The sequence below is a fragment of the Staurois parvus genome, unplaced genomic scaffold (genome assembly GCF_062004578.1).
Source record: "Staurois parvus isolate SC_StPar_1 unplaced genomic scaffold, SC_StPar_1.0 ptg002153l, whole genome shotgun sequence".
Lineage (NCBI taxonomy): Eukaryota > Metazoa > Chordata > Amphibia > Anura > Ranidae > Staurois > Staurois parvus.
Window position 1 is genome coordinate 26,561 of NW_028319949.1, and position 21,678 is coordinate 48,238.

The window sequence follows — 21,678 nt, forward strand, 5'->3', positions numbered from 1 at the left end:
TTTTTTATATTATTTGTTTTTTTTGTTTTTTTTTACATACTGTCACCCTAGCAGTACAGTATCACCATGGTAACACTGTACTACTTGTGGGGGGTGATTAAGATTTTTTTTTTTTTACACTGATTGCTTTTACACCCATAAAGGCTGTAAAAGCAATCATTTCTCCTTCTCTCTGGCTGCAATTTTGCAGCCATTGAGAAATACTGTATGAGCTGTGATTGGTCACAGCTTGTCACATGGTACAAGGCTGTTGTGAATAGCCCTGTACCGTGTGATCTCTGTGATCATTCACAGATTTCACTAGTAGTAAGCAATGATGTCAGGAAGTGACATCTTGCTTACTACTCTTCATGTGATCATTGACTGGCCAATCAGTGATCACATGAATCGCGATTGGTGTGCAGCAGGCACCGGATCGCGGTGCTGCACAAGTCTCTCTATTCAGAAACCCTGCCGATCAGTTGTGTGATCGAGTAATTCCAAGGACACCATCGGAGTTGGTCGACCTTCTGCGGTGCAATGCTGCGGGAACGTACCCCCAGGCTTTATACTGGATGAAGGTGTAAATCACCGGATTTTCTAAGGTGAGATGTTTGGTGACGTGGACTTGTTTTTACTGCAAACATCAAAATTAGGCTCCATGTACACGGGGCGTTTGGAAAACACTTCTGACCTCTGGAAAACGTAGGTTAAAAAAGTCTGTTTAGCCGCGTTTGCATACCGCGTTTACGTGCGCAGGGGCGGATTGACCATTTGGAAACTCCGGCACTGCCTGAGGGCCCGGGGTCAGTAGGGGGCCCCATGAGATGCCCCTGGTACCTTTTTCATAGGCTTTTTTGAGTTTGGGCAAAAATTTTCTAAGGTGAGACGTTTAAAGACGTGGACTTGTTTTCACTGCAAACATCAAAATTAGGCTCCATGTACACGGAGCGTTTGGAAAACACTTCTGACCTCTGGAAAACGTAGGTTTAAATGCGGCAAAACGCAGCTAAACGCTAATGCAAAAACGCTAAAAAAAAGCTGAAAAACTCATGTTTTTAACGTGACTTTACACAGCTAACCTCACCAACATTATCAAATCATGGAGCCTAATGCAGGCCATAGACGGTTCATTTATCGGCCGAATTTTCGGCTGAAAAACAAAACATCGGTCGTTCTGTTGCCACCAACGATTACGAAAATTAGTTGTTTCTCGTAAATTTTCCAGCATGACCGATAAAAGAAATGAGGAAAACCGTGAAGATCAGACGATGACATTGCACCACTAACGGTGCGGCTGATTATTCTTTCAGATGAAAATCCGGCCGATAAATGTACTGTCTATGGCCTGCATTAGGCCTCATGTACACGGGACATTTGGAAAACACTTCTGAACGATGGAAACTGACTGCTGGAAAACGTAGGTTAAAAAAACATCAGTTTAGCCTAATTTGCATACTGCGTTTATTCGCGTTTGTGTTTAAAAGCGTTATTTTAAAGATAAGCTCAGGAGACCTTCCAAAATGCCCAGAATGCACTGAAAATAGTAAAAAACTAACTATTTCAGACATTTTGGGAGGAATAGAGAGAGCAGAAGCAGAGAGAGCAGTATGTGTGGAGATGACCGGTCTTTTCTGGTTGTATTCACTATGGATCCCATCATGAGCATAATGCGGCGCGTTCTACTATTTATTCCTTCACGCGAAATCTGGAACTGACTGCGCTGGTGTTCCGGGTCCATCTGAATACACTTTGCATGCATTTCCGATGATGAAAAAAGGCTCCGGACAGCATCTGTACATGGAACAGTTAAAAAAAATGCTTCTAAACGCAAACGTTTATAAACGCGGTTAGCCGCATTTACAAGCGTTTGAAACGCTGATAAAATCTACTCCTGAACGCAAGTTTGGTGCGCTGAAAAAAAACGACTGTAAACTTAACTGCCTGTAAAGGACTGTAAACGACGATGTGTACATGAAGCCTAATGCAGGCCATAGACTTGTAATGTACAGCGCTGAGCGAACTATTGGCGCTTTATAAATACTGTATAATAATAATAATAGACGGGTCGAAAACCGGCCGTTTTTTAAAAAAAAAAAAAGAAAAATCAGTCGTTCAATAGGCCGACGTATGATTAATGCGGGCCATAGACGGGTCAAAAACCGGCCATTTAAAAAAAAAAAAAAAAAAAACGTTGTTCCATCGGCCGATGTTACCAACAGTAAAAAAAAAAAAATAAAAATCGCCCGATTTTCGCCATGTCTACGGCCGGCATTTAATTACTTCTGTCCCTGCAGAGAGCTCCGCTATTATATTTTGCATGAAAGTCTTGCGGTTGCAACAATGTATCCGTTTGTATCCATTTCGGATACAGATGGTTTTATTCAGATACAAATAGATACATTGTTGCAACCGCAAGACTTTCATGTAAAATATAATAGCAGACTGGAATTCTTCTTCTTTTTCTTCTTCTTGCAGGTCACGGCTCATGCGCAGATTTATCAGTAAAACGTTCGGCCGATTTGCCCGTCATTGCCGGGAAAATCGGCCGATTTTTTTCCAAAAAGAAATGTGCCAAAACCCCGAAAAACGGCCGACCAATTAATCCATTACCAGTGCAAAAATCGGCCAATATTTCTTTTCGACCGAAAAATCGGCCGATTTTCGACCCGTCTATGGCCTGCATAAGGGAAGAGAACTTCAATTTTGTTTTTCTTCGATTCCCATTCAGATGGTGCTGATTGCACTTCACTCTGCAGTAAATGTATATATGGCGCCATCTACTGGCCAAAGGTCTAAACAACTTCATCTCCTTCCTGGCAGTAGTCCCCCACCCAGTGAGACATAAAGGGAGATTTCTAAGGATTTTGGTTGTATATTTGTAAATAAATGACACAATAGGAGGCGATTGGGAAGCCATTTGTGCCCCCATACACATAGAGATTTGGGTCACCAGTCCCCAGACCCTCTTCCTCTATGTTGCAGTGATCTGGGATGCCCTTACCTCTTCTATTCCCACAGGTTTAGCATACATACTTCCTATTCTCATTCAAAAAAATATTATTTTTATTTATATTATTTATAATTTTATGTATTTAATTTAATTATTTATAAACGTAGATTTAATTTAGAATTCATATTTTAATGTTTATATTTTTTTAATTTTGGATTTTTAAATTAAAATATTTTTAATATAGATCAATTTGTTTATAATTTTATGTATTTAATTAGCATTTATCTATATTTTAATTTAGATTTTATCTTTTAATTTTTGTTTATTTTACATTTTATATTTGTAAAATATATTGCTAATTATTAATTTTCTTTATCATTTTATTTATTTATTTGTAATTTATTTATATTTCATTTAGAATTTATTATATTTTAATATTTATATTCTTATAGTTTTATATTGGTAATATATTAACTTCTATTACTTTATAATTTTTTCAGTACAAGAGCCATATTGTATCTTTGTATTAGTGGGTCAAAAAAAAAAATCAGCTTCATGAATGAATGATTAAAATTGAAATGAATGAATAAACAAACTTCAAGTAACTTCATATCAGAGTCCCCCTTCACTTCAGAGCCCCCTTATTAATAAGAGTTCCCCCTTACATTAGGGTCCTTACCAGAGTTCCCCCTTACATTAGGGTCCTTACCAGAGCTCCCCCTTACATCAAGGTCCCTACCAGAGCTCCCCCTTACATCAGGGTCCCTATCAGAGCTGCCCCTTCACATCCGGGTCCCTATCAGAGCTCCCCTTTCACATCCGGGTCCCTATCAGAGCTCCCCCTTCACATCCGGGTCCCTATCAGAGCTCCCCCTTCACATCCGGGTCCCTATCAGAGTTCCCCCATACATCAGGGTCACTATCAGAGTTCCCCCTTACATCAGATTCCCTATAAGAGCTCCCCCTTACATCAGGGTCCCTATCAAAGTTCCCCCATACATCAGGGTCCCTATAAGAGCCCCCCCTTACATCAGGGTCCCTATTAGAGCTCCCCCTTCACATCAGGGTCCCTATCGGAGTTCCCCCATACATCAGGGTCCATATCAGAGCTCCCCCATACATCAGGGTCCCTATCAGAGCTCCCCCATACATCAGGATCCCTATCAGAGCTCTCCCATACATCAGGGTCCCTATCAGAGCTCTCCCATACATCAGGGTCCCTATCAGAGCTACCCCATACATCAGGGTCCCTATCAGAGCTACCCCATACATCAGGGTCCCTATCAGAGCTCCCCCATACATCAGGGTCCCTATCAGAGCTCCCCCTTACATCAGAGCCCCTATCCGAGTTCCCCCTTGCATCAAAGTACCTATCAGAGCTCCCCCTTACATCAGAGTCCCTATCATAGTTCCCCCTTACATCGGGGTCCCTATCAGAGTTCCCCCTTACATCGGGGTCCCTAGCAGTGCTCCCCCTTACATCGGGGTCCCTAGCAGTGCTCCCCCTTACATCAGAGTCCCTATCAGATTTCCCCCTTACATCAGATTCCCTATCAGTGCTCCCCCTTACATCAGATTCCCTATCAGAGTTCCCCCTTACATCAGATTCCCTATCAGTGTTCCCCCTTACATCAGATTCCCTATCAGAGTTCCCCCTTACATCAGATTCCCTATCAGAGTTCCCCCTTACATCAGATTCCCTATCAGAGTTCCCCCTTACATCAGATTCCCTATCAGTGCTCCCCCTTACATCAGATTCCCTATCAGAGTTCCCCCTTACATCAGATTCCCTATCAGAATTCCCCCTTACATCAGATTCCCTATCAGTGTTCCCCCTTACATCAGATTCCCTATCAGAGTTCCCCCTTACATCAGAGTCCCTATCAGAGTTCCCCCTTACATCAGATTCCCTATCAGTGTTCCCCCTTACATCAGATTCCCTATCAGAGTTCCCCCTTACATCAGATTCCCTATCAGAGTTCCCCCTTACATCAGATTCCCTATCAGAATTCCCCCTTACATCAGATTCCCCATCAGTGTTCCCCCTTACATCAGAGTCCCTATCAGAATTCCCCCTTACATCAGATTCCCTATCAGTGTTCCCCCTTACATCGGGGTCCCTAGTAGAAGTGGATACCTACTGATCATAATCTCCAGTCTGTGCACTGAGTCTGAGGATAGACCACTGACCCTGGCTGGATAAAATCATGTGGTGGGCCAGCAGCAGCCCGCAGGCCGTGGTTTGGAGAGGATAGGGGGCGTTTTCCATAAGTGGCAGTTGAGAGCCGTGCAGAACGGCCGCCTTATAACTGGTTTGATTTTGTTCTTTACAATAAACAACAAACGTCATTTTGTTTTTAGATTCCAATCCAATGTTTGGCTGCCATTCAGGGAGGAAAGGTGACGGTTCTTACCCGCTGGTGATGTCATCGCTTCGTACGTTCTTGCTGAGGACATCCCCGTCGCTCATGTACCCCGTGGCATCGACGTTGACGCTCTCCATGTCCAAGTCGTCACATTTGTCGGAGAGGTCGCCGTGGCCCAGGTTCCCTCTGGTGGCCAGCTGCCTCCTGAGAGGCACGGAGTACATGTAGCGCCCGGGCTCACAGCTGATAAAGCGGCTGGCGCTGGCTCGTGGGGGGTACCCGTTACCCATAGAGGGGGCATCGCCTGCCTGCAGACGAGGGCTGGATTGTCCCAATCTCCACGACAGAGGTGTCGGTCGGGAGGCTAGGCCGAGGAGGCTGCGGCCGCTGATTTCAGTAGTCACGTTGCTGTCGAATGTTGTCTCCAACGTGCTGAAGGAAAAAAAAATGTGAAAATGATAAATTATTGATCTGTTAAAATCAATGAACAATAAGGAAACTTGTACAACTTTAATTTTACCACCCCTCCAAAAAAAAGATTACAATATGCTAAGACACTCACAATGGTGAGAAAACGCATTTCTGTATAAAACGTGCGTCCTGTGGATGAACAGTGCCGGACTTCCTCTTATGTGCGGATCCTTTATTGTCAGAACCATCTAGTGCCGGGGTCAGCAACCCATCGGTAGTGGTCTACCCGTCCATCGTGGGAAGCGGATAGGTAGATCACGATCAGGACAGTGCCCAATGCTCCCCCCCCCCCAGCGTCTGCTGCTCTCCTTTTTGAGTGAAGTGAGAGGCAAAACAGTGCTGGATGGAGGGCGGGAGCACAGCAGCTGATCTAGTTAACTGTGCAAGTGGGGGGGGGGGGGTTGCAGAGGAAACTGCTATATGGGGGGCAGGGGATACTACTGTAAGGGGGGCAGAGGACACTGCAGTGAGGAGGCAGGGGATACTACTGTGGGAGGGGGTGTCGAGAACACTGCTATGGAGGGGCACAGGATTACTGTGGAGGGGGGAGGCAGCGGACACTACTATAGGGGGGCAGAAGGCACCACAGTGGGGGGAGGGGGGCAGAGGACACTGCTTTTGGGGGGGCACAGGACACTACTTGGGGAGGGGGCACGACCACACTACGGTCTGGGTGGGGGGGATGTAGTTGGACACTACTGTGTGGGGGACGGACAGAGAGCACTACAGTATATTACTGGGGGGTGGGGTAGCAGAGGACACTGCAATGGGGGGGCAGAAGACACTGGGGGGGGGGGGGGGGCTGGGGACGGTGCTGCAGACACTGCTATGGGCAGGGCAGAGGACACCACAGTGGAGGGAGGGGTGCAGATGGCACTGCTTGGGGGAGGCACAGAACACCACTGTGGAGGAGCAGAGGACACTGCATTGGGACGGCAGATAATACAACTGTGGGAGGGGGTGCAGAGAACACTACTATGGGGGGGGGGGGCGGCGGCACAGGAATGGATGGCAGGAGACACTGCTATGGGGGGGGCTCAGAGGGCACCACAGGGGGGCAGATGGCACTGCTTGGGGAAGGCACAGGACACTACTGTGGGGGAAGGGTCGGTGGCAGAGGACATTGCATTGGGAGGGCAGAGGATTCTACTGTGGAAAGGGGTGCAGTGAACAGTACTATGGGGGGGGGGGCACAGGACTGGATGGCAGGAGACACTGCTATGGGGGGGGGGGGCCAGAGGACACTACCATTTTTGGGAAGGGTAGAGGATACTACTGGGGTGGGGGAGGTGGACACTACTGTGAGTGGGAGGCATAGAACACTACAGTTGGGGTGGGCATAGTATATTACTGGGGGGGAGATGATGTGAAAGAGGGCAGAGGACACCACTCTGGTGGGCGGGGAGGCAGATGATACTACTGTGGGGGGGAATGATTTGTCCACGTAGAACTCAGCATCTGACAGGTTGCCTACCCCAATCAAGTGGCTAAAATCAGTTTTTTTTCCCATGGAAAAAAAGTGCATTATGTCCACTAGGTGGCAGTGACAATGTAGGACCCGCGCATATTACAGAAGATACTGCGATTTCTGCAGCGTCGATATTTATCCTGTAAGCGCAGCACACATATTATACGCAGAGCCGCACGTCATCGGCATTGACACACACAGGTTCATTGCAGGGACACTGAGAGTACAATGGTTTTGTGTGCCCGAATCACACCACGCAAGCGTGCGAGTGAGCGTTCCACGAACGCAGCAAGTCAATGTTTTGATGCGCGCCAATGACAACACCGTGCTGCTGTGCAGCTATGTATAAATGAGACAGTCTGTGATAAATTCTATTCATTGAAAGTTTCTGAATTTCTCGGTCTCGTGGACAACGGAGATTAGGAGAAATACAGAAGAAGGTGAATCTGCCAAACAGGGACACAAAAACCTGGCAGGGAGGGGTGGGAAGTCTACCCCTGGCGGGAAGGGGTGGGGAATCTACCCCTGGCTGGGGGGGGGGGGGGTTGGTCTACCCCTGGTGGGAGGGTTGGGGAGTCTACCCCTGACGGGGGGTCTACACCTCATGGGGAGGAGTGGGGAGTCTACCCCTGGCGGGGAGGGATGGGGAGTCTACCCCTGGCTGGGGGGGATGGGGAGTCTACCCCTGGCAGGGAGGGATGGGGAGTCTACCCCTGGCAGGGAGGGATGGGGAGTCTACCCCTGGCAGGGAGGGATGGGGAGTCTACCCCTGGCAGGGAGGGATGGGGAGTCTACCCCTGGCAGGGAGGGATGGGGAGTCTACCCCTGGCAGGGAGGGATGGGGAGTCTACCCCTGGCAGGGAGGGATGGGGAGTCTACCCCTGGCAGGGAGGGATGGGGAGTCTACCCCTGGCAGGGAGGGATGGGGAGTCTACCCCTGGCAGGGAGGGATGGGGAGTCTACCCCTGGCAGGGAGGGATGGGGAGTCTACCCCTGGCAGGGAGGGATGGGGAGTCTACCCCTGGCAGGGAGGGATGGGGAGTCTACCCCTGGCGGGAGGGTGGGGAGTCTACCCCTGGCGGGAGGGGTGGGGAGTCTACCCCTGGCGGGGAGGGGTGGGGAGTCTACCCCTGGCGGGGATGGGTGGGGAGTCTACCCCTGGCGGGGAGGGGTGGGGAGTCTACCCCTGGCAGGAAGAGGTCTTCCCCCTCCTCACTAGTTTGCAGACCACAGCATGTAGAATGAAGGGGGGAGCGGGATCAGCTGGTACCTGTGTGTGATCTGGGTTCCCCTGAGGCTGGACATGGTCTCCTCCAAGTTTTGTCGCAGGTCAGCAATGTTCTTCACAGTTCTTAATCTCCGAGTTTCAGGATCTTCCCCTGGAAGCACAATAGAGGGTACACGTCACTTACCATACATTGGGGGGGGGGACACGGGGAACAGATATTATATCATCAGGAAGGATAAAAAAAAAAAGAACCAAAAAAGGTTCGTACTGCAGCCGGGGCGTCCGTTATCTCTGGTAGAGAGGTCTATAAAAATCGCACCGGAACCACACCGACATGGCCGCTGTCATTGCGGATAATAGGGTGCGACACGCCATGTGATTTGCAAGTTGTATGGCATGCAAATCGCATTGCAAGTTGCACCCGGTGTGACTGGAGACTTGGGCTTCATTCACACGGCGTGTATCAATTCATGTGAGGGGCTTACTCTGGATTCACCCGCACCCTAATGGATGTCACGTTGGGAGCAGCGGCTGTGTCCGTGCAGCTGCTGCATCCCGATGGACAGCAATGGGACCGCCTGCACGGAGATGCACAGGACAACAGATTCTGGGCTGCTGTTAGAAACCACGGGGCCCCGTACAGCCACCCTGACAGGGCTCCACTCCGCCCAAAAAAACACTGTTTACTATGCTTCAGTTATGAATGAACACAGTGAGTGATTGGTACCGATCACTGTGTGCTCATTCAAAAAAGGAAGGGGCTGGTAAATGTGACATTGTGTGCTTGCAGCTACTGGTATAGTGGAGAGGAGGGAAGCCAGCAGCACTGCAGGGGTGGGGGCACCCTGGGGGGTCTGGGCATTAGGGGGAAATGTATGGTGCATAGGGAGGGAGAGGGTGCGGCGGGGAGGCAATTACTGGAGCCCTGTATGGCTCCCTTTGCCGCAGCTGAAAGCCAGCAGGAGGGAGAGGAGAAGAAGCCAGTTTTCAGCTGCTGGCAGACTGGAGAGCAGGGAAGCCGGCAGCACTGCTGGGGGTGAATAGGGGGAAACGTATAGTGCACAGGGAGGGTGATGGGTGCGGCGAGGGGGCAGTTACTGGGACCGATCCCCCCTGTATGGCTCCCTTTGCCGCAGCTGAAAGCCAGCGGAAGGGAGAGGAGAAGAAGCCAGTTTTCAGCTGCTGCAGAGAGAGCCATACAGGGGATCAGTTCCAGTAACTGCCCCCCTGCCATGCCGATCACCCTCACTGTCCACATCCAATTCACCCAGCTTCCTGGGCCCCCCTGCTTTCCTGGGCCCCGTACAGGGGGACTGGTGGTACCCTCTTATCCACGGCCCTGGGTGTTGATATATGGGAGCATTGCAGTGTGGAGGGATGATGGGACCCCACTACAATACATTACAATGCCGGTCATTCATGAGACTCACCAGACAGATCCTCCAGACAGGCCGTTCCGGGCTTATTGTACAGCGTTGGTTCCATGTGTAATCCACCCGCACTGCTCTCCACCGAAACGTTCCCTTCACTGTCTGCCTGCGACCTGCACAAAGCAGACACAAGGAATAAACTCGCAACAGATTCATCCTACATAATTCATCGCCGCTCTCTTCACACTGTCACTTCCACTCATCCCGGCCACGCCAGATCCACGCCGAGCACCGCGAGCACCAACGCTGCCAGCTGGCAACGCGCACCAAGCGGCTCAGGGGCACCAAGGGTTACAAGGAAAATGGAGGGATTCTCAGCCGATGCACACAGAGTTATTACTATTGATTTCATTTTTTGGGGGGTAAAGAGGGGGAGAATCTCCATGTTTTACTACAATGTGTGTCCCCCTTGTAGAGATTTCACTTCACTTCCTTATCCCCGGGGCAAGATGCGAACAGAAAATCCAACACCAGCTTATGGGCAGCAGAGTGGCTAAGTAGTTTGCACTTCCTCCTGGCAGTACTCGGGTCGTTGGTTCAAATCCCAACCACAGCACCACCTGCCTGGAGTTTGCATGTTCTCCCTGTGCCTGTGTGGGTTTCCTCCGGGTACTCCGGTTTCCTCCCACACTCCAAAGACATGCTGGTAGGTGAATTGGCTCCTGTCTACATTGTCTCCTAGTATGTGTATGTATGAATGTAAGTTGGGGACCTTAGATTGTACACTCCTCGGGGGTGGGGACTGATGTGAATGTACAATATATATGTAAAGCGCTGCGTAAATTGATATTGCTATATAAGTACCTGAAATAAATAAATGTCGGTCCAAAAGTCGCTATGTGCCCTTCACGTTTTGCCATTTTTTTCACGAAGACGGTTTTGAGGGCGATCTCTCTTAGGCTCGGTTCACACTGCTGCAGCCTCATTGTCGTGCGATTTCCTTGCGACTTTCATGTGACTCAAAGAGTCTATGGCACACAAGTCGCGGAAGTCGCATCAAAGTGGTGCGGGAAACTCTTTGACGCTGGGTTCACACCTATGCAGTTTAAGCTGTTTCTGCATTGCGTTTTTTACACAGTTTTTATTTTTTTATTTTTTTTTTTCATTTTTCTTGTTGCTTTTCAGTCACATCAGTCCCCGCCCCCGAGGAGCGTACAATCTAAGGTCCCTAACTCACATTCATACATACACATACTAGGGACAATTTAGACAGGAGCCAATTAACCTACCAGCATGTCTTTGGAGTGCAAAGCGAGCAAAATCCTCTCCTGTATTAGGAGAGGTATAGACTCAAGAGAGAGATAAATCACCCCCCCCCAGTAAAAGTTATTGGTAATACCTCATCTGGAATATGCAGTTCAGTTTTGGGCTCCAATTCACAAAAAGAACATTGAGGAACTGGAGAAAGTACAGAGAAGGAATGAGGAAAGATTAGAGGAACTGAATGTATTCTCTACTGAGAAGAGGAGATTAAGGGGGGATATGATCTCCATGTATAATACATAAGGGGGGATATGATCTCCATGTATAATACATAAGGGGGGATATGATCTCCATGTATAATACATAAGGGGGGATATGATCTCCATGTATAATACATAAGGGGGGGATATGATCTCCATGTATAATACATAAGGGGGGATATGATCTCCATGTATAATACATAAGGGGGATATGATCACCATGTATAATACATAAGGGGGGATATGATCTCCATGTATAATACATAAGGGGGGGATATGATCTCCATGTATAATACATAAGGGGGGATATGATCTCCATGTATAATACATAAGGGGGATATATATAAATATAGGATGATAACTTTTTTTTTATGGTTGAACTGGATGGACTTTTGTCTTTTTTCAGCCAGACTAACTATGTAACTATTTAGCCACTATGCTGCCCAATGGTCAGTGGAGGGCGCTGTGCTGAGCCGACAGTGTCTGTTATTAGGAGTCGTCCTATTTACACAGGTTGTTCGGATTTCTGGTCTGCAGTAGAGGATTAAACATTGTATTTCCTACCAGGCAGACTTTCCTTCTCCAGGAACTCCCTCCCAACCTTTAACTATCAGCTTCTCAATGCCCTGAAGGTCATTCCAGGCAGACGTCCGGGTGCAGCATACCTAGAATCCCTGTAGCAGTCACATGCTGATATGTGCAAAAAGCAGGTCTGTTGAGCATTCTGAAAACCTGCAAGTCCTTTAAGGGTTAAAACCTTTACTATAAATGAAAGTGTTGATAAAAAGGCGACATTTTTAGTTTGGGATATTTCAGGGAAGGGTAACAATACCCTCATCAGGTTTCTTCTTCTTGCCATCTGTGTCCCATTGGGAAGATTTCCCTTTACTTCCTTTCTAACAGACACAACAAGAAGAAAGAGCAGGTCGCTCCAACGTGAGGGAAGCCCTCTCTCAGACAGTTGCCACTGTAAAAAGTCGTATTTTTTGGGAAGATTCCCCTCTATTCCTGTTCTCGACAAAATTTTGGATTCGGTGGATGATGGTCACCAGGGTGAATCGTCACAGCAGGGACACAGGCAATGATAAAAACCTGATAGGGGCTCCAACCCTTCCACACACTATCCAAAACAAAAAATAATAGCAGTAAAAAAGTTTTTAAACAGGCCCTCACTCACCTCTGTAGCTGCAGCCATTGTAGAGTAATTCATCCTTAAAGTGGTTGTAAAGGCTCAAGTTTTTTTACCTTCATGCATAGAATGAAACCTTCTGTGTGCAGCATCCCTCCCAATCCTTACCTGAGCCCCCTCCGATCCAGCGACCTTCTTGACAGCCTCTGTTGTCTGAGGACTCTTCCTCCTCATTGGCTGAGACAGCAAAGGGAGCCCATCGGCTCCCGCTGCTGTCAATCACAGCCAGTGAGCCAATGAAGGAGGGTGCGGGACCGAGACATGGCTCTATGTGTCTTATAGGCGCATAGAGCAGCGGCTCGGGGAAAAGCCTGCAGTGGTGCCCACATGGCAAGCAGTTTTCCCTGGGGGCACAGCTCGAGGGGGAGGAGCCAGGAGGTAAAAAAACCTGTGTGCAGTAGCCTCCCCCACCCAATGCTTAACTAAGCCCCATTGAGATCCAGTAATATGCACGAGAGCCTCAGCTGTCCCAGGTCTCTCCCTCCTCATTGGCTGAAACAGCAGCGGGAGCCATTGGCCAGTGAGCCAATGAGGGGAGAGAGGGGGCTGGGCAAAGCCATATGTGCGTGACTGGACACACAGAGCAGTGGCTCTAGTGCCCGCATAGCAATCTGCTTGCTGTGGGGGCACTTAGGAGGGAGGGGCCAGGAGCGCTCTCCCCGAAGCCCGCATTCACTATATCCACTCTCCCCGGACCCCGCATTCACTATATCCGCTCTTCCCGGACCCCGCATTCACTATATCCACTTTCCCCGGACCCCGCATTCACTATATCCGCTCTCCCCGGACCCCGCATTCACTATATCCGCTCTCCCCGGACCCCGCATTCACTATATCCTCTCTCCCCGGACCCCGCATTCACTATATCCGCTCTCCCCGGACCCCGCATTCACTATATCCGCTCTCCCCGGACCCCGCATTCACTATATCCACTTTCCCCGGACCCCGCATTCACTATATCCGCTCTCCCCGAAGCCCGTATTCACTATATCCGCTCTCCCCGAAGCCCGCATTCACTATATCCGCTCTCCCCGGACCCCACATTCACTATATCCGCTCTCCCTGGACCCCGCATTCACTATATCCGCTCTCCCCGGACCCCGCATTCACTATATCCGCTCTCCCCGAAGCCCGCATTCACTATATCCACTCTCCCCGAAGCCCGCATTCACTATATCCACTCTCCCCGGACCCCGCATTCACTAGATCCGCTCTCCCCGGACCCTGCATTCACTAGATCCGCTCTCCCCAGACCTCACATTCACTATATCCGCTCTCCCCAGACCTCGCTTTCACTATATCCGCTCTCCCCAGACCCCGCATTCACTATATCCGCTCTCCCCGGACCCCGCATTCACTATATCCGGTCTCCCCGGACCCTGCATTCACTATATCCACTCTCCTCAGACCCCGCATTCACTATATCCGCTCTCCCCGGACCCCGCATTCACTATATCCGGTCTCCCCGGACCCCGCATTCACTATATCCGCTCTCCCCAGACCCCGCATTCACTATATCCGCTCTCCCCGAACCCCGCATTCACTATATCCGCTCTCCCCGAAGCCCGCATTCACTATATCCACTCTCCCCGAAGCCCGCATTCACTATATCCGCTCTCCCCGGACCCCGCATTCACTAGATCCGCTCTCCCCAGACCCGCATTCACTAGATCCGCTCTCCCCAGACCTCGCATTCACTATATCCGCTCTCCCCAGACCCCGCATTCACTATATCCGCTCTCCCCAGACCTCGCATTCACTATATCCGGTCTCCCCGGACCCCGCATTCACTATATCCGGTCTCCCCGGACCCTGCATTCACTATATCCACTCTCCTCAGACCCCGCATTCACTATATCCGCTCTCCCCGGACTCTGCATTCACTATATCCGGTCTCCCCGGACCCTGCATTCACTATATCCGGTCTCCCCGGACCCTGCATTCACTATATCCGGTCTCCCCGGACCCCGCATTCACTATATCCGCTCTCCCCAGACCCTGCATTCACTATATCCGCTCTCCCCGGACCCTGCATTCACTATATCTGGTCTCCCCGGACCCTGCATTCACTATATTGCTCTCATCCAGCAGAGCACTGGTTAATCCTATAGAAGAAGTTTTTATTCTGTTCTAGGAGGATGCAGGACCCCTGACTCTCTAGCAATACACACCAAACTGAGCATGTGCAGCTTGCCCCCAAGGCTCTGTTTTATCAGAAGGTATTTAGGAGGCACCAAAAGAAGAGGGAGGGGAATCATAGAAGACAGGATCAAACATCCTTTTTACACAATGCAGAGGATTAACCCCTTAGGTTCCACAATGAGTATCACAGGCACGCTTTACTGCATCTACAGACTGATTGTACTGTTGTGGGTTCAGTAACACTTTAAAGTTTACAGCACTTTTACTTTCATTTCAGCAGCTCAGCTTACTGTGCTCCTCCTCCCAGCAGTGACTTGGCAGCCTGTCAAGTCTTCTAATCTCTAATGTAAACACAGGTCAGGTATGCAGGAGGAGGGGGAGAGCAGAGTGCTGAGTCCCATCTTGAACGCTCTGGTTTTCTTGTGAACCTTGAGGATAATTTGCACCACAGTGCCTGCAGCTACAGAGGTCAGTGAGAGTTTGTTTTAGTCCGCATGTAAGACTATGGGGTTGATTTACTAAAGGCAAATAGACTGTGCACTTTGCAAAGTACAGTTACATTCTACAAGAGCAGTTGCTCCAGGGCTTAGTAAATGAGCAGAAGCTCTGCTGACTTCCGTCATCCAATCATGTGTGAGCACAAATGCTGTGATTTTTTAAATTTTTTCTTGCATGTGATTGGGTATTCTTTGCAAAGTGAAGTTTTACCTCATTTACTAAGCTCTGGAGCAACTGCACGTTGCAGAGTGCACAGTCTATTGGTAACCCAACCCCTCTGTCTAGATATGAATGCCTATGGCCTGTTTACATTTGTGATTTACAGCAGAGCTTGGGCTCAAAGCTGCTTCAATTATGTTCCGACCGCACACGTTACCTGTACATGAAAGGTGCGACGGTGGCCGTGTTCGGGTGATTATACTGCTGCTGAGGTTGAGGTAGCTGGACACTGATTGTGTTACTTCCTGTGGTCTGTGTATTCCCGCTGGGCCCACTAGCAGGCTGGGCCCCTCCTGTGCCGGACACCCCCTTCCCCTCAGAGGAGGCCAAACTTGACGTAGAGCTTGAATTCCTATTGTCAAGCTTCTGAAGAGACATCCCGGAACTGGTCTTCCCGCTCCGACTCCTGTCCCCATCCTTGGCAGAGATTGGGGCACTTGAGGACTTCCCTGGGGTGGCAGTTTTAGTCCCCGGTTTTGGTATTCCACTGTGAGAGGCAGCAGAGCCCTCCTTCTTGCCCCCTTTGGGGATGAAGCTGGCAATCTTTGAGGATTTTTTTGGCATGTCGACGGAAGCGGGGGCAGGTTCCTCTTTTGTATCTTCTTTGACCTCCAGCTTTTCTGTGACGGAAACTCTCTTGGCCACCTCTTTGTTCTTATCTTTTTCTTTCTGTTTGTCTTTTTCTTTCTCGCTGCCTTTTGGAGAACTTTTCTTGTTGGTCAAGGCCCGGCCAAGCGTCCTTTGAGCGATGCCCTTGAGAGCTATCTTGGGGCTGTTGGAGGATGGGCTTGTGCTGTTGGCGTTTCGTACGGTGCTCTCCATTTCCTCTGCCTCCTCGAAGCTTGGGAGGGTGTCGAGTCTTTCACAGCTGGTATCCCGAGAGCCCTCCAGGCTGGTTTTGGAACCCCCCTTGCTATTGAACAGTTTTAACTTCTCCAGCATAGATTTCTGATTGTTGGGAGAGGGTTTGGGGGGTTCTTGAGGTTGTTTGGTGCTGTCCGGCATGGGCTGCTTGACGGACAGAATGGAAGACGTGTTGGTGTGCTTTGCACTGAGGGATTTGCTCCTCCAAGGTTTATTTGCAGTGTTGGGTTGGGGTATGGCTGAGTTGTTGGCGGAAAGCGTTGAGAATCCATTTTCATTCATTCCCGTCTGCTGTGAAGCAGCACTCTCTGCCGGCTCTGCAAGACACAAAAATCATCATTGGACATTGCAATACGAGGACCTGTCATACACACACCTTAGGATAACTATCTGCATGGAGGGTACAAAACGGAACGATTACATATTCTGAAAGCTGTTACTTGGTACAGAAAAGTAACTATGGGACTACAGTATTCCCCCTCTCATGATCCAAATACTGGTCCCATTTATACTGTAGATCCACATCAGTCCCTAACCCTCAAGGGGCGTACAATCTAAGGTCCCTAACTCACATTCATACATACACATACTAGGGACAATGTATACAGGAGCCAAGTCACCTACCAGCATGTGGGTAGGAAACTGGAGTAGAGGAAACTAGGGTACCCGGAGGAAAACCACGCAGTCACAGGGAGAACATGCAAACTCCAGGCAGGTGGTGCCGTGGTTGGGATTCAAACCAACGACCTGAGTACGGTAATGCCAACCATTTAGCCACTGTGCTGCCCAGTTTAGTTAGGTTGCTAAGTAAATGTAGTTTTTGATTCCACTGTGGTCAGTGGAGATGGTTTTAATTGGTCAGGGCTGCTCAGATTTTTCACAAAGCTGCTGCTCTGCTACCTCCCCCTCTGTTCTGGAACTCACTGGAGGTCTCCAGAACATAGTGGGTCAAGGGGCAGAGGCTGCAGTTTTTTGAATATTTATTTATGGGACTTCCACCGATCCCTAACCCTCAAGGGGCGTACAATCTAAGGTCCCTAACCCTCAAGGGGCGTACAATCTAAGGTCCCTAACCCTCAAGGGGCGTACAATCTAAGGTCCCTAACCCTCAAGGGATGTACAATCTAAGGTCCCTAACCCTCAAGGGGTGTACAATCTAAGGTCCCTAACCCTCAAGGGATGTACAATCTAAGGTCCCTAACTCACATTCATACATACACATACTAGGGACAATTTAGACAGGAGCCAATTCACCTACCAGCATGTCTTTGGAGTGTGGGAGGAAACCGGAGTACCCAAAGGAAACCCACGCAGACACAGGGAGAACATGCAAACTCCAGGCAGGTGGTGCCATGGTTGGGATTCAAACCAACGACCTGAGTACTGCCAACCATTTAGCCACTGTGCTGCCCAGTTTAGTTAGGTTGCTAAGTCAATGTAGCTTTTGATAAAGCCTGGAGTTTGCATGTTCTCCCTGTGACTGCGTGGGTTTCCTCCAGGTACTCCAGTTTAGCCACTGTGCTGCCCAGTTTAGTTCGGTTGCTAAGTAAATGTAGCTTTTGATTCCACTGTGGTCAGTGGAGCGGGTTTTAATTGGTTCAGCAGATTCTCCATTGAACTCTATTGTAGCAAAAAAGCTGCTTTTTGCTTTTATTTCAGGTACTTATATAGCGCCGTCAATGTATGCAGCGCTTTACATATATATTGTACATTCACATCAGTCCCCGCCCCCGAGGATTGTACAATCTAAGGTCCCTAACTCACATTCATACATACACATACTAGGGACAATGTAGACAGGAGCCAATTAACCTGCCAGCATGTCTTTGGAGTGTGGGAGGAAACCGGAGTACCCAGAGGAAAGCCGCACAGGGAGAACATGCAAACTCCAGGCAGATGGTGCCGCGGTTGGCAGTACTGCCAGGCGGAAGTGCTACCCATTTAGCCACTGTACTGCCCAGTGCATTTTTCAGTGCATTCTGGGCATTTTGGAAGGTCTCCAGAGGTTATCTTTAAAAAAATTCTTCTAAATGCAAATGCACATAAACGCGGCTAAACAGACGTTTTTTAACCTTCATTTTCCAGCAGTCAGTTTCCATCGTTCAGAAGAGTCTTCCAAACACCCCGTGTAGATGGGCCCATAATGTTTGGTTACTTGGGTTCTATAAGTTGGGATGAGCGACGCTCATATTTAATATAACCGACCAGTACTATATATTTTCAGATAATTCCTTCAGTTTTTTGGCACGATCGATCATATGTTCAATATCAGTTACGAAATTTCACCATTTCTGCACAAGTGTACACTTTATATAATAACCAGGGGCGGACTGACCACTTGGGAACTTTGGCACTGCCCAAGGGCCCGGGGTCAGTAGGGGGCCCCATGAGATGCCCCTGGTACCTTTTTCATAGGCTTTTTTGAGTTTTGGCAAGGACACAGGGGCCCCATGATCCTCTATTGCCCGGGGGCCCCATGAGTTGTCAGTCCGCCCCTGATTTTAACGGACATTCACAGAACCCCAAAAATGAACAGGGAACTCTAGATCCAGCGACTGATAACCCGAGGCCGGGATAGATTTGCCGGTACCCATCTCTCTATGACCCTTCACACGCGTGTTAGCATGCAAATCAACTTCCTAGGAAATGAATAACCGCCTGTACTACAGAGATCAGTTACTAAACATTATTGGAAAGGTGACCGCATCGGCCTCCGCCGAAGATACAGAGCTGCCTAATGACAAGAAAAGTCACCTAGAGGTCAATTAGTAACTATTTCACGTATTTCCTTAACCAAGTGATAAAGCTGCGATCTGAGACCCCTGGCTGTTTTGGGATGGAGTCCCAGAAATGACTAGTGTCTGGATTGCACAGATGGCAAGTTACAGGCGCTGAAACAAATCCTCCTACATACGTTGTACTTGTTTATCTGTTGCCATCACTTTTCTATATCCGTTCAAAGTCCAGAATTTATAAAGCTATTTATAAAGTTTGTCTGAGCTTTCAGAAAGCAGGGGGCAGGGAGCTGAAGTTTCACACAGTGAGAGCCGATTGGAGAAAAAGGAACCCCCCCTTCACATAGCACACAGGAACAGAGCTGAGGTCATCATTTTTACTCTTGGTGTCAGGAAAACTTGTCAGAAATGATTCATGCTGATAGCAGGCAGAGGAAGCTGACAGAAATGACACTTCGTGCTCTAGATTGAGACAAGTACACATTACAAAGCAGGGGTCTCCAAGCTTTCTAAATATTGGGCCAGTTTACTGTTTTTCAAACTTTACAGGGGCTGGATTGTGGCCTTTGGGAGAAGAAAATGTCTTGGTGTCAATGGGAGTAAATAATGTCATCTTTGATATTAGGGGGGAGAAATAATGCCCCATCGTTGGTGTCAGCTGGAGGAATAGTACCTCATTGTAGTTATCAGTGAGCAGAATAGTGCCCCTCATTGGTGTCAGTGGGAGGAATAGTACCTCATAATTGGTGTCAGTGGGACAAATAGTGCCTCGTAGTTATCATTGGGAGGAACAGTGCCCCTCATTGGTGTCGGTGAGAGGAATATCCACCAAGGAATGAATGCATAGAGTGGTGTCCACCGAGGACTGAATGCATAGAGTGGTGTCCACCGAGGACTGAATGCATAGAGTGGTGTCCACCGAGGACTGAATGCATAGAGTGGTGTCCACCGAGGACTGAATGCATAGAGTGGTGTCCACCGAGGACTGAATGCATAGAGTGGTGTCCACCGAGGACTGAATGCATAGAGTGGTGTCCACCGAGGACTGAATGCATAGAGTGGTGTCCACCGAGGACTGAATGCATAGAGTGGTGTCCACCGAGGAATGAATGCATAGAGTGGTGTCCACTGAGGAATGAATGCATAGAGTGGTTTCCACCAAGGAATGAATGCATAGAGTGGTGTCCACCAAGTAATAAATCCATAGAGTGGTGTCCACCAAGGACTGAATGCATAGAGTGGTGTCCACCGATGAATGAATGCATAGAGTGGTGTCCACCGAGGAATGAATGCATAGAGTGGTGTCCACCAAGGAATGAATGCATAGAGTGGTGTCCACCACCCACCAACATCCGATCTGATCCTGTGAGGCGTTCTAGTGAAAGAAAGAATGAACATCTCTCTGGATTCTTCCTGGAAATGTAACATGCCGAAAGTCAAGGGCTCCATCACTGCATTCACTCTATGCATTTATTCCTTGGTGGACACCACTCTATGCATTTATTCCTTGGTGGACACCATTCTGCATGAATGGTGTCCACCAAGGATGAATGCATAGAGTGGTGTCCACCAAGGGATGAATGCATAGAGTGGGGTCCAAGGAATGAATGCATAGAGTGGTGTCCACCAAGGAATGAATGCATAGAGTGGTGTCCACCAAGGAATGAATGCATAGAGTGGTGTCCACCAAGGAATGAATGCATAGAGTGGTGTCCACCACCCACCAACATCTGATCTGATCCTATGAGGTGATCTAGTGAAAGGAAGAATGAACCTCTCTCTGGATTCTTCCCGGAAATGTAACGCATGCCGAAAGTCAAAGGCTCCATCACTGCCTGGTAACCGAACTCCACTTCCTATGCCTGAATGAAGTGACAACTTGCGTTTTACCGCTCATGGACTCAAGCAGAACATTCAGTATCGGGGATAATGACCACATAAGTGTCTCGACACCAAACCATCGTGCAACATTTTACTACAAACCAAGGAACTGCCTAGAACAGACACGAGAAGACATAATGGCGGGGTTTAAAACGAATCATTCACATCTGCTTTTCCTTCATTTCTTCCTCCCGGTGACTGCAAACAATCATTATGTCTTGAAACCGGTCCAGGAAAAAAGTACCTCAAATGGAAATGACGTTTACCTGCAAGAACCGAACAATGGTATAAGAGGGGAACCTAAATCCCCCAAATGTTTCTCAATAAAAATGCAGGCTTCTGTGGAGAGTATCGGGGGAGGAAAAGGAGAGATGAAAGGAGGAGGGGGAGGGGGGGGGGCGCTCTCTCAGGATTTCATAGTCAACTTTTATCTTCTATCAGCTGCTTAATATCTCCTAAGTGCACTTGGCCAGGAACCAGATAGAAAAACCTTTTTCACTGAAAAAGCAATTCTATTCCGACAGATAAAGAACACAACTGAGAAACTCATATAGAGAATGGTCCACCTGACACGGGTATCCTGCACTTACAGGGGCACTCCTAATGCAAGCCAGACCAATCAGATTTCAACTGGCAATTCAGTTTTGAAGGAATATACATTATATTATTGAAAAGTATTGGCCCCGCCCTCCAAATCATGTGATTCAGGAGTTCCAATCCCCTCCATGGACACAGGTGTATACAATCAAGCCCCTAGGCATGCAGACGGCTTCTACAAACATTGGTGAAAGA

General features: G+C 48.7%; 1 protein-coding gene across 1 annotated transcript in view; it reads right to left on the reverse strand.

Moving 5' to 3' along the window:
- The window catches only part of LOC149432413 (neuron navigator 2-like), a gene marked incomplete at both ends in the record, with an annotated part of 32,845 nt that extends 16,258 nt beyond the window's left edge, over positions 1-16,587 (reverse strand). Inside the window, 4 exons of the mRNA XM_089665228.1 lie at positions 5,347-5,730; positions 8,508-8,616; positions 9,896-10,008; positions 15,564-16,587. Coding sequence (XP_089521354.1) covers positions 5,347-5,730; positions 8,508-8,616; positions 9,896-10,008; positions 15,564-16,587 — 1,630 coding nt within the window. The remainder of the gene's footprint in view (positions 1-5,346; positions 5,731-8,507; positions 8,617-9,895; positions 10,009-15,563) is intronic.
- Positions 16,588-21,678: the final 5,091 nt, after the last annotated feature.